This window comes from Ammospiza caudacuta, chromosome 13 (assembly GCF_027887145.1).
Source record: "Ammospiza caudacuta isolate bAmmCau1 chromosome 13, bAmmCau1.pri, whole genome shotgun sequence".
NCBI classification, from domain to species: domain Eukaryota; kingdom Metazoa; phylum Chordata; class Aves; order Passeriformes; family Passerellidae; genus Ammospiza; species Ammospiza caudacuta.
Window position 1 is genome coordinate 14839717 of NC_080605.1, and position 17066 is coordinate 14856782.

Here is a 17066-nt window from a genome sequence, read left to right on the forward strand (position 1 = left end):
GACAGGTGGAGCTTTGAGCACTCCGGGCCGGGCCTGCCCCGGCCGGGCTCGGCGGCCTCCGTAGGAGACCGGTGTTGTTGTAACTTGCCCGCAGAAAGTACGGAAAAAGTGAGCTGTAGTAAATAATCCGGTGACATAACCTTCTTGCAGACCACACGAGAGAAATCCTTCTCAGTGCTGTCCTCCAGTTAAGAAAACGCTGCCCAGTAAAATGGACTTGTGTAATTCTCAACTAGAAATAGCAACAGTTGGGTGTCTCAACAGATGCTGTATCAGTATAAGAGCTTCTTTACAATAGTTTCCTAACTTAGATTAGTACCATTTACTCCTTATACAGCAAGACCAATGAGTACTCATAGTTTAATTTCAACAAACCACAACCAGTTTGGACTGTATTTAGGACAGAAGTGAGATAATACTGAAAATACAACACTAATCTGTTGGTATATCATGTACTCAGATTATTTCTGAATCCCACTTGTTGCAAGGAAGCATGGCAACTACTCTCAGGAACTTTTTTAAAGCAGGTAACAAAACAGGTGTGACTCTGACAAGTCACTCTTAGTGTACCCAACTGATTCCTAAGGTAACTACTTTGGCATTGGCTAAAATTATGGGCAGGGTGAATCCAAGTGGGGTGACTCTTACAAACAGGAAACAAACTTAGTTGGTGGTAGACTGATCTCTCCTTTCCACCTTTGTTATTTTGATTCTTTCAGCCCTTTTGCTTATAAGTTCACTCTTAACTGTTGACGCTCTTGGCCTGGTGTCTCCAAGCCAAACTCAGCCACTTTGTTGCCTATCTGTATCTCCTTGGACAAATGCCTTACCCTCTTTATCCTATACAGTGTTCCTGGGTTTTTGATTTATGCTGAAATGGCCACTCTTGGTTTTTGATTTATGCTGAAATGGCCACTCTTGGTATTCAGCTGAGTAAGTGGAAGAGAAACTGTAGGAACATAACTTAGCAATAGAGGACAATAATATGTTGTGTCCCTGTGATGGGACGTAACTAAATCATGTTGGGAATTGTTATCACTGAGAATCATGGTTGAGGCCATCACTGTTTTAGCCAGTGAACAAGACTTCTCTCTTGTTCCATAAATATCCCCAATGTATTAATATTGCAGGTTTTTTTTACTTTTGAAATAGCATTTAGCTGTTCTAAAACACATTTTGGGTGGTAAAAAACCATGAAGCATTTAATAACAAGTCTCTCATTTTTTTCCCTTCAGCAGAAACTTTATTCTGGAGTTCTTGTCAGAAGGAGAACTGGGAAGTGAGAGTTTCTTGTTGTTTTGGGTTTTTTTTTTACAGTCCAGGTTGAGATGTGGAGATGCCTGAAGCAGCATGTCATGTTTGATGCATATCTCATGTATTTGAGGTAGATTCCAAACTGCAACTTCAATGACCTGAGTGTGTAGGAACAACTTAGGTGCTGAAAACTGAAGTTACTGTGTCTAATCATCTTTTGACTTCCAGTTTACTGGAATTGGGTGCAGCTTTCCAGTGTATGGAATGTTCAGGTGTCTTTTCTGTTTGTAAACACCTGAATTTGAAGTGGTCAAATGAATCGGGAGCTTATTTTCCTCCTAATGTGAATTTCACTCTGGGTTTTTCCTTGGTAGATTTCAAAGTGTTAGACATCCTGAAATGTAAAAACCACCGTTCTCCCTTGCATTGCTGCCAGCGTCAGCCTTCAGAGGGGTGTGCTGCCCTTCCATGTTTTGTATTTGGTCATGGGTTTGTTTAAAAAGAGGGTAAGGGACTGTTCTGGAGTGCAGGTTTAGCACTGCTCCCTTTAGCCTGTTTTATGTGATGTTTTGTGACAGGAGTTTAGAACCCAATCAGCAAACACATTGCTGCTTGTGTCACTTGATCTGTTTTATCCTCCACATGCAGCACATGTGCCCTGAAATCATACAACTCCTGAAATCCAGTGGCAGTAGTTACTTACTTCTGCAAAATGCTGAATAAAAGATCCAAAGTTAGCTTAAAGTAATTTTGAAATTACTTTCTTTGTAGGGGTGTTTCTGAATTCGTGGAAGACTTCAGGTTTGTCAACTTCACCATCAAAGCTTTGTTACTCTCTAGTGATTTCTGGTTATTAGGGAGTGTCTTTGGTCACACCTGATGGGTGGTTTCATATTGCCCACTCTGTTTTGTGATCTTTGGATTCTTGCCTGAAATTTTATTGCATTTATGTTTTAATCCAACAGAACTCTGCTCTTGAAAAAAGACCTACTGAAATATATGCCAATGTTTTTTGTTGATGGGCTGTTTCCCTTAGGAAGTGTTCAGGGTGTGTAATGCTGTAGAATTTGGTAAATATTTTTTATGTTGCACAATGTAAAATAGTAATATTGTAAGAGCTCCTGAGTCCCATGCTGGGTGTATTAATCCATTACTGTATAATAGGATCTGTGGCTGAAAGTAGATAATTTTGCCAGGTAATCTGAATTTTTTTATAAACTCCCTGTGGCTGAGGCCTGACTTGTGTGAACCTGGCAGGTTTGTCCCATGGACTGAAAGCTTCCTGAATTGTTGAGGCCAGTGTAGGGAGATTCATTCCCACTAAGGATATATGGATCTAAAAATAAAGTCTGCTTCACATAGCATTCATAGCTTCCTTAATCAGTGCTGTAGTAATTGAATTTTAGTCTTGCACTGAATGACCAAAGAGGTACCTGTGCAGTTCTGCTTTGCAGACAAGGCTCCCTTGGTTACTGTGTACTCTCCTGAGTTAGGTGCATCATTTGAACCTCTAAAGTGCTGTTAATATTGTGTCCAGGGGAGCTGTCAGGTTTGCTGTGTGCTGGGATACACACAGTGCAAACCATATGTTTAGAACATAAGTAGGAAGCTGTTTCCTCGGCTATTGTGTTCCTTGAGTCTCTGTGTTTGCTCAGGCTCTTCCTTGAGAGGCTTCCTTGAAAGAAAAAATCCATTTTGCCTTCAGCTTGGATTGTCCAGTGGCACTGCCAGATTTTGCAGTTGGAAGATGGCAAAGCTTGTTTTGCTGCTTTGCAATCAAAGCATTCCCTGCTTTTTTGGAAGACAAGAGATGCTAATAGGAGGGTGGGATGGTCAGTGTGTGGTATGGCAGCAGGGAGGCTTGAGCCCAGCTGGAGAATTGCAGTACTAAAACCCCTGAGTTTAGGTGGAGTAGGTGTGATTGCTGTGCTGTTTGTATTGATATGATGAAAAATGCCCACAGAAATGTGTTTTTTCTTCCTAGGGGCCTGAAAGGCAAACTCTGAAATTCTGTTACTGCCTTAAAAATTGGCCAAATTGAAGTTTTGTGTTGTGCCCTGTAGGCAGTTCAAACAGCCTGTGAGTTCTCCAGGCTGGTTGCTGTGAGCTGGTGCTGTGATGGGGCTGAATTCCCCTTGCTGACTGCTGCTTTTAGTAAATGCAAGTACTGTGCTGAGGTCTGTGTGCTTGATTCTTAACAAATGCTTTTCAAAAGCTTTATATTGGTCATGTATGTTAAACCCTTCCAGTAAGATTGTCTTGGAAGGCATGTACTTGCCAAACCCAGTGACATTTTCTAGGTTATTCCAAAAGGGGAATTTAAAGGTTATTTAAAAAAAAATTCAGATCCTGTACTACTGAGAAATCTTTTTAAACTTCTGTGCCAGTCCTCCCTTCTAGATGTTCCACAGTCAGTGGCCTTTTAAACCTTTATATATAAAGGTAATGAATTCTAGCTTGTCAGATGTACTAAAAAGAAATGGAAGTTTTCTGTAATTTTTCTCACTGCAGTTTTAGACATGCTCTGAAATTCTTTTAGATACCAACTGCCTTGTCATTGAAGAATACTTTCAGTATTACTGGTAGAAAATTTGTTCTTTGTGAGATGTAATCTTTATTGCTTAAGAAGGATCCTGCATGCCTTCATTGAGTAGTCTGGGTTTTTTTTGGCATACTGAAAGTCTGCAGGTCAGTTGATTTGACTTTTCTTACAAATAATTTACCCATATATTTGTGTAATATAATAATTTTTTTCGAATGACAGAATAATCTTAATTTCCTCTGGTAGGATTTGTTGCTCCTGATGTTTTGAAGTATAAGGTGTTGTTCTAAGTGTAAGCAAGTGAAAACCTTTGTATAAAGGGAGTTGGGAAGGAGAGTTCTGCTTGCACCCAGCACAGCCTGTTCACCTGCTGTGTGCTGCTGGGTGCAGGCAGAGGGAGGCCGGGCTGTGTGTGCTGCTGCTGGGTACAGGCAGAGGGAGGCCGGCAAGGGAGCTGTGCTGCTGCTGGGTACAGGCAGAGGGAGGCTGGCATGGGAGCTGTGCTGCTGCTGGGTACAGGCAGAGGGAGGCTGGCATGGGAGCTGTGCTGCTGCTGGGTACAGGCAGAGGGAGGCCGGCATGGGAGCTGTGCTGCTGCAGGGACGCTCCCTGGGCTGCTGCCTCAGTTCTGCGTGCCAGGCCAGCACATCACCCCAGCCATCCATTCCCATGATGAGGCACCAGTCGTGTGCTGCTGGTTTTCGCCATGGAGAGCCAAGACCACAAAGCAATAGTTTTTCTTCTGAAAAAGGGATCTTCAGACTCTTGGCATGAAGCCCGGTGACCTTTGTGTTTTGATCAGGTAGAGCTTCCAAGCAGTGACTCCAGCTTGATTCTACCTTTGGCAGTGCACAGTGCTGCTGCTCAGAGCAGCTTGGGGCTTCTTTTGAAGCTCCCCACACTGTTGGATATGCGGGACTTGCTTTGGGATGCAATTTTGTCACACTGGCAATCTGTAATTTAACAGATGAGATGTCAAGTGCCAAGTTTTGTGTTGTCATAGAAATTTATTAAGCTGGCAAGCTCTGCTGTTGTAGCTTGCTGGAAAAGCTGTTTCAGTATAAGCCAAATGTTAGGGTTAGTTTATTGCAGTTCTTTGTGCGTTGCTCATTCACAATTGCTTCTTTTGGTATACCAGGGTTGAGGCAGTACTGTGTGGATATACGGGGCAAAATATAGCAGAGATGGTAAAAGTGTGGTTTTTATATTAGTTTATGATGGATGCTTTGAATGATTCTGACCTCTGATTGTTGCTGTGTATCTAGTTCTTTATTCATCTCATTTTCTTCTTTCTCATGGTGCTGAAAATCATTCTTCTGATTGAGCTGTTTGCTAGCTCTTTCAGACTGCAAAATACAGAAACAAAAGTGGTTGGGCAGTATAAAAACAACAGAGCTTGTGTTGTGAAAACTTAATACTACTTCATTTTCCTTGTGAACATAGTTATGTGATGTTGCTACAGAACTTAAATCTAATTTAATACTGTTTTCCAGGTGCCATGTTTCAGAACAGACAAAGACAACTGAGAAAGAAGAGCTGAAGCAAGTAATACAGAAACAGATAAAGACTCACTGGGGGAAAAAAAATTGACCTGTCTCTGAGGTGACTAAAGGGGAATAATGGTGATTTTGCGCCGGGCTCGGCCGCCTGCTTCCGCCCCAACCAGCAATGAATCTTGACTCGCTCTCGCTGGCCTTGTCTCAAATCAGCTACCTGGTGGACAATTTAACCAAGAAAAACTACCGAGCCAGCCAGCAGGAAATACAGCATGTAAGTAAAGTGATGTGTGCTACAAAATAAACTTTGTGAAGAGAACTGGAGTTTCTCTTCTGGTTTGTATTTGTACTCTGCCGTGCTCTTGTATACGTTACTGTTTGCTGTTTTCTGTGGTGTTGGGAGCTGCAGGGTGTGTCTGATACTCCTGCTGGTTCATCTGCCAAGTCATGGAATACAGCTCAGAGCTGAGACCAGTATTAACTTTGTAGCTGAATATCAAGATTAACTGCTGCTCCTGAAGGGTGGCATGAAAAGCTTTCCTAACTTCCCCAGGTCAAATCTTTCCACTTTCAGCCATTCAATAGAACACTGATTGGGAAGGGGAGGAAGATGTATACATTCAGTGCTCAGATTTGTTGCACTAAAAGCCTGAGTATGTTGTAATTTACCTCTGAATGTTCTCTCCTCCCTTGATGGAAGTTTTTTTTCCTCTTGTCATTCAATGACTCATGGCTTGGTTGTGAAGCTGAGCTGACTGTCTTGGCCCTGGGTTTGCAGAAGGCAGGCAGAGTAACTGCATGTTGAGACCCAAATATCTGTGATTAGGGCAAGAATTCTGTTTTAACTGACCTTTGTAAAAATAGCACTGACTTGCAGGGTGGGCTGAAAAGCATTATCTGCAGAGCAGTGCTTAGGAGGAAGTGAATGCTACTGAGCTAGTTTTAGAAACTGGTTTAGTTCAGTTCCCAGCAGACAGCTGGGCCACTCAGTGTTGAGGGTTTTTCCTGCAGCAGGGCAATCCTGCAGCGATTTGAATCAGATTAGAAGGGCAGAGGGTTAAGCAGTGAGTTTCTGTAACATTTGATGTCTTTAAAAGTGCATTCATTGGTTATCTTGAGGTGAGAGGAGAGTGATTTCAGCAGTATTGGTTTTTCAAGTGTAAGATGGAATGAGTCTCTTGTAACTTTTGTAAGTTTCTCTGTTTTTGCAAGTTCAGTACTCGGGGGCTCATTTGGGATCATGCTGTCCTTTTGATCACTGTTGGTTTCAACAGATGGTTTTTGCAGCAAGGTGTGACTAAAGCATGACTTGGTTTGGGAGAAGATGTTGTGATCTGCCATTCACTTGGAGCACAGCTCTGTAAAACAGAATTGTTCCTTGCCCTTCAGCCAGGCCTCTTAGCTTCACTGTGGTGATCCTGGGACCTGGTCTGTGGAAATGGCTGAATTGTATATGGTTATAAAGCAGACCTAGAATTTCAAGACTAAATTCCTAAAATCTTAATCCCTTGTCTTTTTTTATTTTAAATTTTATTTTCCTGGAATTGCTTTACTTTTGTGGTTGCTGGTACAATATTTCTTTAGTTGAAGAGAATATATGTGCTGTAATTCTGTCTCATGGTTCACTGCTTGGGGTAAATTTTTGGCATGATTCACTCAATATTACAAAGTTTCCATCTAAACATGTAGAGTTGTGGAAATTCATACTTGGAGTTGTTCTTGTCTCAACTGACCAAAATGACACTTCTGTTTAAATATGTTATCAGTAGTCATTTAATATAGCTAATGCTTAAAGAAATGGAATGTATGTTTAAAAACCTCAGAAATATTTTATGCATTTGTCACACACAAATTCTAAACCATTACTTCCTCTGAAGTGAGTTTTTGTGGTCTCCTTAAGTGGTAAGGAGAGCCTGACTGGAGAGAGGGAAAGGGCTTTGTGGATGGGTTTATCTAGGAAAGCAGAAGGTTTTGGATGTAGAAAAACTGAGTTTTTTTTGTCTAATCCTGTATTTGCCCAAACACATTAACTGATAAATTCAAATACATGTGGCTCAGGCTTTATCCTAAATCACAGTCTGGTTGAGGTTGGAAGGGACCTGTGGAGGTCGTGTGGTCCAACCTCCTGCTCAGTCAGTCACTCAGAGTGGGTTTCCCAGAAATACCTCTGGGCAGTTTTTGGGTATCAACATGGATGGAGACTCTACAATCTTTCTGGGCAGCCCCTGTCAGTACTTGGTGACCCCTGCAGTAAAAATATAGTATTTGTGATCTGATTTTATGACTGTATGCACTGTCATGTAAATGTGTATCAAGGCTGCCAATACAAAAGTTTCTTTCAGCTCTTTCTTCAGGAAAACTGGCAATTCTCTTTACCCATTTCCTGGAAGAGCTTTTTTGGGAATGTAGTTAGAATTGAAATATGATACACTGCACTTTTAGCCTTGTCTTCCTTTTCTTCCTGTATGTTAAATTTTCAAATTATTGTCCTTTGGGAGATGCCTCAGTGCAAGGAAGCAATCTACTTCTGATGCAAGCAAGTTGTGTGGATGCCTTTAGTATTACAGTTTTCTTTGGCATCTGCTTACTTTGATGAATTCATCTTGGTCACACAGCACCAGGCAGCTTCTTAGGAAATTGATCCAGCTTTATGTCAGTCTTGTTACCACATCCAAATCTTTGTATTTGATTGTGATTGCCTGAACAACCTGCCTGTTTTCTGAAGCCTGAGCTGGGTAGTAGGATTTGCTGTTAATTCAGGTTTGCTGCCTTTTGCACCAGTCTGAGCATCTTCCTGATCCTGGGGTATGGCTGCCTTCAGAGGCCCAGCTGTCACCACAGCTGGGCTGTTTACTCTGGACTGACATACCACAGGCATGTATTTTATAGCCTCTGGTCAAGAAGCAGAGCTAGATTCAACTTGGAAGGTTTTTTTCCAGCAGAACAAAACTTGGCAGTCACTGGAATCAGCAGGCTCTGAGGGAAGGGGAAGCATAGTGTCAGATAACAGTAGAAAAATTGAGATGAAAACAGTCAAACATCAGAGCCTAAAGCAACCCTGTTTGTCTCTTTGCACAAAGAAGCTACTGGCAAACAAGGGCATTCATGACTGGTGAAGCAGTGGGCTTGGTGTAGGCAGGCAGATGAGAGGCAGAGCTGCAGGTTTTTCCTGGCACATTTGTGTCTCTCCTGCAGCTAGAAAAGGGAAAACAGTGGGGAAAATGTTGCTAGTAGATGAAGGTTGGATTTGTTATTAGCTGCTACTGTTTGGCCAAAGAGGCAGGCTGCTGTTGATTGGCTTCACATTTCTGACTGGATTCTATCAAAAGCAAATAATGCTGTCCACTTGGTTGGGGTGTAAAGGAAAGGAGCAAGTTCTGAAGCAGTCTGCAGCTATTTCAGACAACAAGCTGATGAACTGGTCTGTAGCTGAGTTAAACTTAAGGTAAATGGTAGGGGATGCAAACAAACATGTAACATTGTTAAGATTTAGTTATGAGTGATAGGTGTTGTAAGTCAGCAAATGCAGATCACCCATTGCACAGGTGCTGTCCCAAGGCTGTGTTCTTGCAGAGTTAGGCACTGGAGCTGTGGGAGAAAATGGGGAAAAGTGAGGCCATGGACTGTGTGGATTCTGGGCTGCTTTGATGGCAGAATCCTGAGGGGAACTTGAAAACCCCTTTTTACTTAGTTTTGTAAGAATACCACCCCTGAAATGTATGGCTTCTGTGTCAGTGATTGTGTCTAGATTCTTTGTTTATACTTCTTATTTGCAAATGGAGGTAATGATGTGGTTTCTAGGTTACTGATTAAAAGGAACATTTATAGCAGTTTTGTTGAAACTGTGGGTGATTTGACTACTAGCAGTACTGCTGTATCCATGGTGCTAGACCCAGATCTTGCTCTGTAATGACTGTTTGCTCTTTTTTTGATTCTTTTTTTCCAGATTGTGAATAGGCACGGTCCCGAGGCAGACAGGCATTTACTACGCTGTCTATTCTCGCACGTGGATTTCAGTGGCGATGGTAAAAGTAGTGGCAAAGATTTTCATCAGGTACAGTTTACACTAACATGTCTGTTTATTAATTTTGATTGTTAAAAATCTACTGTGGGATTTCATCCAGGTCAAGCACAAAGGCAGCTTAGAAGCAGTAGATTAAAATAAACTTATTTTCTGGTTAAATGGCCTTTCAACTGCAAGCACTTTTTGCCAATCCTCAAAATAATATCTGACATACAATCTCTTGCTCTGGAAAAAACCAGGTTGCATCAGTACAAATGCTACTTTTACCAGATGCAGTGCTCTACTTTGAAAGCCTTTCTGTGTATTTTAAGAGTTTGTCCAAATCCATTAACTGATATTTCTGGTGCTGACTGTGTCTATTGGCAGGGCTGTTTTCATCCTTAAGCAATTTTGCTGCAGACTTTTTAGCTCCTGACCATGAATCAAATACTCTTGGGTTGTCTATTGCAATGTGTGAGGATGTTTACAGAAAGCAAAACGTTGCACATATGATGGAGAATGTTTCATCACTTTGTCAGTCTTAAAAGCAAAGCAAACCTGAAGAAAGCTTGAATGAAAGGAAGTTAGTTGATGTTAGAGAGAATTTGGGCACTTACATAAGTATTTATCTTTTAGTTTTTCTGTACATAGTGCACATTAGTTTAATTTTATTGTCCTGGTACAAATCCTTCAAGTTATCTTGTTCTTTTCAGACTCAATTTCTGATCCAGGAGTGTGCGTCGCTGATTACAAAACCAAACTTTATCTCGACGCTGTCATACGCCATTGACAATCCCTTGCACTATCAGAAGGTTTGTATGCTTCTTGAAGGGGATCCCAGTGTCAGAAACTGCACTGAATTGGTCTCTAGAAAACCAACTAGTTTTCCCTTGTAGTAAATTTTTCAAAACCTGAGCTTGCCTAGTTGGTCTGGGGGTTTTTTTTGTTAAACTGAGTTAGTCAATCACTCAGAATGACTGCATACTTAATTTTAATCCTTCATCTAATGTGGGTACTTCATGGCTTGTTTATGGCACCAGAACCAAAATAAATCATCACTGCTTCTGTTTCTTTCAATATGAAAGCCATGATAGTGGTTAAATAGTGGGATATATGGAAGAAGCTTTTAGAGAAAATGTATCCAAAAGTGATTGGAAAGTTGTTTAGCCATAGAAGCTTTGTGTTAACCTGCAGCAGAATAGTTACTAATATTCCAAGCTTGCAAATAGACTTTAGATAGTCTGACATATTGCAAACAGGATTAATCCCAAAACAACTTTCATGTTATTCTTCTTACCTATTTCAGAGTCTAAAGCCTTCACCCCATTTATTTGCCCAATTGAGTAAAGTCATCAAATTAAGTAAAGTTCAAGAGGTAGGTGAACTTATTTAATTTTTTTTTTTTTTTTTTTACTTTGCAAATTAGAAAGGATAAGATCCCCTTACTATAATGTTTGTTTTTGTTTGTAGGTGATTTTTGGTCTGGCTTTACTGAACTCTTTCAGCTCAGATCTGCGAGGTTTTGGTAAGTTTTCTAAAATGCTGCAGGCAGGGACAGCCTTTTTCAGCAGTGTGCTTTCTGGATGGGTAGATGTGTGCCTGCCTGACCTGACCTTGCAATTAGTGGTGCCATTGGGAGGGGCAGTAGTTGACAGTTGTCTTGTGTGAAGTTGAAGCACTTTCATGAATGACTTGCTTGATAATTAATCAAATTGGTGTATTGTGATATCTTAAATTGTAGTTGTCTGTTAATATTTGAGTTCTTAGGTATGAGATTTCTGTTTAAATCTGAACTGTTGTGGCCTATGGTAAACAAACTCATATTAAGAGAATGGTGCCTAGCTAAATGAATCTAATATTAAAACAGAATCCCAGGTTTTGACTTTAACCTCTTCTATTTCCAAAAGCTGCCCAGTTTATCAAACAGAAACTCCCGGATCTTTTGCGCTCTTACATTGACGCAGACGTCAGTGGAAACCAAGAAGGTGGCTTCCAAGATATTGCAATAGAGGTCCTGCACCTTCTCCTCTCCCATCTCCTCTTTGGGCAGAAGGGAGCCTTTGGGGTAGGACAGGAGCAGATTGACGCTTTCCTCAAAACATTACGTAGAGGTAAGTGGTGCTGATCAGGAAGCCTGACCAGATGCAGACTTTGAGATGAATTTTCATGACTTGCTGCCAGTGCAGAGTGCTGAAGTGATGGGGAGCTTGCTGACTTAGAACTTGATAAATTTTCGTAGTTCTAAACTGACAGGAGAGTACCACTGTTCTGTTTGCTTTCAATGAGCAGTAACGTGATCTGATGTTCTTGAAAAGTTTTGATGAATAAACATTAAGTAAGGGATATTCAAGTCTGTGTTTGCTTGTATGGCATGGTATTTGTGAATTTAACTAAAGCAGCTCAGTGCACTGTAGTTGAAAACCCTCTAACAGTGTAAGGAACAAATTTCAAACAGGTGCATTTAAGCATTGCCTTATTATATTAGATGCAGATCTATGAGGAAGCACTAGAACAGTGAGGGGAGGTACTTCTGACTTGAACTCTGGTTCATTTCCTGAAAGCTACCATTGTAGTCTGTTCCTTTCCAAAACCAGTGTTTGCTCTAAACCTATCACACTAGGGAGGATTTGGACTCAAGATGATAATTGAACTTAACCCACTCCTTTGTTCTGCACAGACCTAGAGGAAGCTACCATTTGTACAAGAGCAAAATAGTTGTTATAAGTTTTTAAATATAGCTTCTTAGTTCATATGTATTTTAATAAAGATCAGTGTATTAGCTTGTGTAATTCCTGACACTTTGCTTTGGGATGTTGAGCACTCTTCTTGGAACAGCCCTGGAGGGTATTGAGATGTTCTATGTCAATGGTGCTGTCTCAGGAAGGCCCCCCCCACAAGGTGGCTTTCCTGCTCCCCACTGTGAGCAGAACTCTGATCCACAGATATGATCCTCTCATTACTACTCTCTCTTAAACTTTGCCTGCCCGGAAGGAAAAAAATGAGTATTTACTCTTTCTATGTTCAAGTGCCTGGCTTAGTTTTGCTACAGTTCTTAGACTTGGTAGCAGATCCTTTGTTTCCTAATATTTCCTGTCTTGGAGGAGTGGCTTTTGCTGGACTGCTGTATTGTTTCCTGCCCTGTGCTTTTTTTGGATAACTGCTGTTAGTGACAATCCAGTTCTAAACTTACACCAGCACAGCTGCTGGCCTTTTGGGCAGCTGCAGAGCTGCTGTGAACCTGCACAAGCCTAGTTTAGTCTACATTCTTCTTCTCTAGGAATATCCCAGTGCCAGGAGAGAACTGAAAATGGGATGGAGGGATGCTGCATCCGTGCCCTCTTGATTTCTGCAGCAGCAGGCTAACTCTAGCACAGCAGTGGAATAATTTTGAATACTCTTTGGCATGCAGCTGATGTTTTGACACTTTGTTACTCTTGCTTTTTAGATTTTCCCCAGGAGCGTTGCCCTGTGGTGCTTGCACCACTTCTCTACCCTGAAAAACGGGACATTCTAATGGACAGGATCCTGCCTGATTCTGGAGGGATAGCCAAAACCATGATGGAGAGTTCTCTGGCAGATTTCATGCAGGAAGTTGGCTATGGCTTTTGTGCAAGGTTTGTAGGAAAATGAAATTTTCAAGCATGTCACTTTGGGTGGTGGTGGTTTTCTTTCTTGTTTCTTGAGGTAGAAGGTTAAGAGCACTTTAACTACTAAAATAAGTAGAATCTTACCAAGTATTATTTGAATTCTGATTGTATTTTGCTTCCTTCTAATGTGTATTACATGCCTGTAGACACTGTGTGGAATTTTGTCATGGTAAGAAGTGCTACGTAAAAGGATTCACATTGCTTGTGAAGGTTTCGTAAGAATTTTGACCATCACCCTTTCATAAGTGAAAATAAAAGTGTCTGGGTAGACATAAATTCCAGCTAAATCCCACTAGAGTATTGGAGGAACTTACTCTTGCAAAACTTAGCCCTCAGAATGAAGCTAATCTACTTTTTTTGGTAAGAAACATAAGGTAGAAATAAATTATTCTGTGTTTTAAGAGAAAGACTATTGATTACTTTGGGAAGGTGATGAAATCTTGAAGGTATTAATATGAGTTTCTGTTTAAACCAAGAAGAAAAAACACCATGTGTTGGAAGATACTGAATTATTTCCTTTGTTAACACATGCCTGTTAATAAAACAGTTTATATACTCATGCTATATAAATCTTCCTAGCCTAGTTATGAAGTATATACAAAATGGAAAAAAAAAAACTGCAAAAAAAGCCTTCAGTTCTGAAGTTGAAACTCAGGCATCTGCTCTTTGTTTTCTCTCTTTTCTGTTTGGAGGTTTTTGCTGGTGCCCTCTGTTCAGGGATGCCATGGTGTGTATCAGGCTGAAGGGCAAATGTTCACAGCCTACTTTTGAAGAGTGCATGTCAGCATTTTGAAATGTGCATTCTCAAAGCCTTTGTTTTGCTTTTAGATAGCAGAAAACTTGAGTCTCTGAAGCTCTGTATCACAGATCAGTAGTGGAAGTGCTTTTAAGCAAGAAGAGTGCTAAACCTACCCTGTGCTTTTGCTTTGACAGAGCATAGTCTGTGAAACATCTCTGTGACATCCCTGTCACTTCAGTACACCTGGCTTTGAACTGGAAACGTGGCACAGTGCATTTCATTGAAATAATTGCACAGATTGTCTAGAGTGTTTTCCTTCTTGATTGTCCTGGTTATGTTGGATCATTTGACTGATTGGGCTGAAGTCTTATGTTGTGCTGCAGTGAAACCTGCTTTCCTCTAAGATCTCTGTGTTTTGTTGCATCTTAGTGTTGAAGAATGTCGCAACATAATCATGCAGTTTGGTGTTCGGGAAGTCACGGCTGCCCAGGTTGCCAGGGTTTTGGGGATGATGGCTCGAACTCATTCAGGATTGACGGATGGTATTTCATTACAAGTGAGTGCCTATTCTCCTGGGGGTTGTAATTCAGCAGAAGGAGTTAAAGTGCTGGCCTCTAGGAATTTAACAATTGCTTGTATTATTCAATACTTGTGTTTCTGACTGTTCTGCTCTAAATGTTGTAACACTTGCATGAATGAAAGATCCTCAGAGTGTTAAATTGATGTCATTACTAGTCTGAACTTCTGTTTGTACCTTTCTAGTGCAGGGAGTTCCGTAGCCAGTGGGTGTTGAGACTGCTTTATTTTTTACTAGTGTTTGATTCAGTGTATTTGACTTGCAGTCTATTTCGGCTCCTGGCAGTGGGATTTGGAGTGATGGCAAAGATAAGAGTGATGGAAGCCAAGCCCATACCTGGAATGTGGAGGTGTTGATTGATGTTCTTAAAGAGCTGGTAAGTCTTGTGAGCATCTTGGTCTTTCATATGGATAAAGCAGGGCATATCTCACTATGATCATAAACCTTTTTAAGCTCCCCAGCAGCCCAAATAGCTTTGAATCTCTCTAGGTGCTTAAATGCTGGGGTTTTTTTCCCTCATGAACAAGAAAATTTTGAGGAATTCTGGAAATGGAAGCTACTTGAATGGATAGCTTGGGTGCAGTTTGAGATTCATTCCACACTGCTGCCATGTATTCCAGCATGTGTTCTCTAAGGCTTTTTGTGTTTCAGTGTATTTATGACAGTGGAAAGTTTTGTGCATCAGAGACCTTGTTTTGGAAAACTTCTTACTGTAGGTATTAGTGATGAAAATGCAAGGATCTTCATAGCTACTCATTCCAAAACTCTTCTTTATTACTTCTTAGGTATGATAGCACTATAGAAATAGGAAGGTTTTTTCCACTGCTTTATGAGCAGTAATTTTTGTAATGAACTCAGTTACACATGAGTACCATTTCCTTTGCTTGCCTTATATGGGATTTTTTCTGTATGTTCCCTATGCAGAAGTCACTGTTTTGTTTTTCTAAACCTTGGGCTATAAAATAGCTCTGTCTCTGGTGCTCATCTATCTCTGAAATGAGTGGTTTGTGTTCCATAATGGCCACAGTTTCCTCCAAGCTCCCTCATCAATATTGTTTCATGCTGTTCCTGAAAATACATTGTGTGCTTTACAAGGTCTTGGAGTTTACATTTTGCAAAAGGAGGAGCAAGTTCTGCTTGTCAGCAGATCAGACCCTTCTGGCTTTTATTGGAGGGTGTGGAAGCCTAGGAAAGGAGTAAGTTAATATGCTAAGAGAGGAGCCATATGTTTGGGGTGTTTAAAGAATTGTTAATTAAATGTTTGGAAGCACTGACAGCTACTGTAGTGCTGGGGAAGTGCAATCTCACAGGGTAGTTTAAATCATTAACTTGCATCAAATTCTCACAACTATATAAATACATCTCTTTTTGAAACAAAACCCTTGCTTTCAGCTAAAAGTTGGGTGGATGTTAAGCTGGGTACAATACTGATGAAGAGGGGCTCTTTCAGGACACTACTGAAGGTGGTAATGTGCAAAGCTCCCAATCCTTGTTTGTCTGGTTGCAGAACCCTAGCCTGGACTTCAAAGTAGTGACATATGAATTGGACCATCCAGGATTTCAGATTCGTGATAGCAAGGGCCTGCATATTGTAGTTTTTGGCATCCAGAGAGGGCTGGGCATGGAGGTTTTTCCAGTTAATGCCATATACAGACCTTGGAAGCATGCAGAGGGCCAGGTATGTTTACCAACATTTTTACTCTATCTGTAGAATATTTGCAAAATTCCTGAGTTTCTTGAATGATAAATGGAAATTAGTAGTGTGAATGTTTAGATAATCCTCATTTGAGACCTTGGCCTGTAAGGTGTATTACAGAAGTACCATGTATGATTGACTGCATTGTGTGTGACATGGTCACTTGCTGTGCACTGTGACCCTGCCTTTGGCCCCAGCAGAGTTCTGGGGTGTAGTGCAGCTGAGCATGGAACTGCTGCTGCATGGCAGTGCTCTGGAGTGCTTACCTGGTTACACTAAAAGGCCACAGTTCCTTGCAAACAAGTATCCTCAGCATGTGTACATCCATCATTCTCCAATTCTAGAAGTGTGAGGTTCAGCCTTGCTTAAAACACACAGTGAAGCTTGGCTCATCCCTGCTGCTTGGTTGATTTGGATCGTTCTCAAAATGTGGCACTTGATAAGTGGAAGCAACCCTGAAACTCTAATGTCTAAACTACTTCTGACATCTTTTGTTATTCCAGCTCTCCTTCATCCAACATTCCCTCATAAACCCTGACATCTTCTGTTTTGCTGACTACCCTTGCCATACTGTTGCCACAGACATCCTGAAAGCACCACCAGAGGATGACAATCGAGAAATTGCTACATGGTAATAAACCTGCTCTCAACTGCTTTTCATACATAGAGTAAGATTAATTGTCTGGTCAAAGGTGGTTTTATCTTCGTGCAGCCAGATTTATTGCTGTTGTGTACATACCAGTAGATCAAGCATTAGTATTTGTGACATGTTTGATTGGTGAAACTGTTCACAGTATCAAACTTCCCATGTACTTCCATAATACCTTGCTTTTGTTGGAGTCTTTGGCTTGTTTAAAGAGTGTCTGCTGATGTGTTTTGGCACATCCTGCTAGCTGAAAGGAGGGGATAGAGAGGGTGATTTTGAAACTTAAATCTGTCTTTCCCAGTATGATATTAGAGAAACTTGTATGAAAGAAGTCCTAAAATTTAATTAGTAAATGTATGTGGCTGTTGGTGAGTTACTGCATGAAGCTGACTGGTGTGACTTTAAGCTGACCTTTAGACCCCTTTATTGGGGCAGCCATGTAGCTTTCAGTACAGATGCTTGCTTC

General features: G+C 41.0%; 1 protein-coding gene across 4 annotated transcripts in view; it reads left to right on the forward strand.

The window, feature by feature from the left end:
- The window catches only part of CNOT1 (CCR4-NOT transcription complex subunit 1), a 57647-nt gene that overhangs the window by 548 nt on the left and 40033 nt on the right, over positions 1-17066 (forward strand). For all 4 annotated transcript variants that reach the window (XM_058813564.1, XM_058813566.1, XM_058813565.1 and 1 more), the window contains exons 2-12: positions 5290-5566; positions 9239-9346; positions 10009-10107; positions 10602-10670; positions 10766-10820; positions 11203-11406; positions 12741-12909; positions 14111-14237; positions 14524-14634; positions 15766-15936; positions 16458-16585. In XM_058813564.1, the coding sequence (XP_058669547.1) occupies positions 5465-5566; positions 9239-9346; positions 10009-10107; positions 10602-10670; positions 10766-10820; positions 11203-11406; positions 12741-12909; positions 14111-14237; positions 14524-14634; positions 15766-15936; positions 16458-16585 (1343 nt within the window). In that variant the 5' untranslated portion in view covers positions 5290-5464. The remainder of the gene's footprint in view (positions 1-5289; positions 5567-9238; positions 9347-10008; positions 10108-10601; positions 10671-10765; positions 10821-11202; positions 11407-12740; positions 12910-14110; positions 14238-14523; positions 14635-15765; positions 15937-16457; positions 16586-17066) is intronic.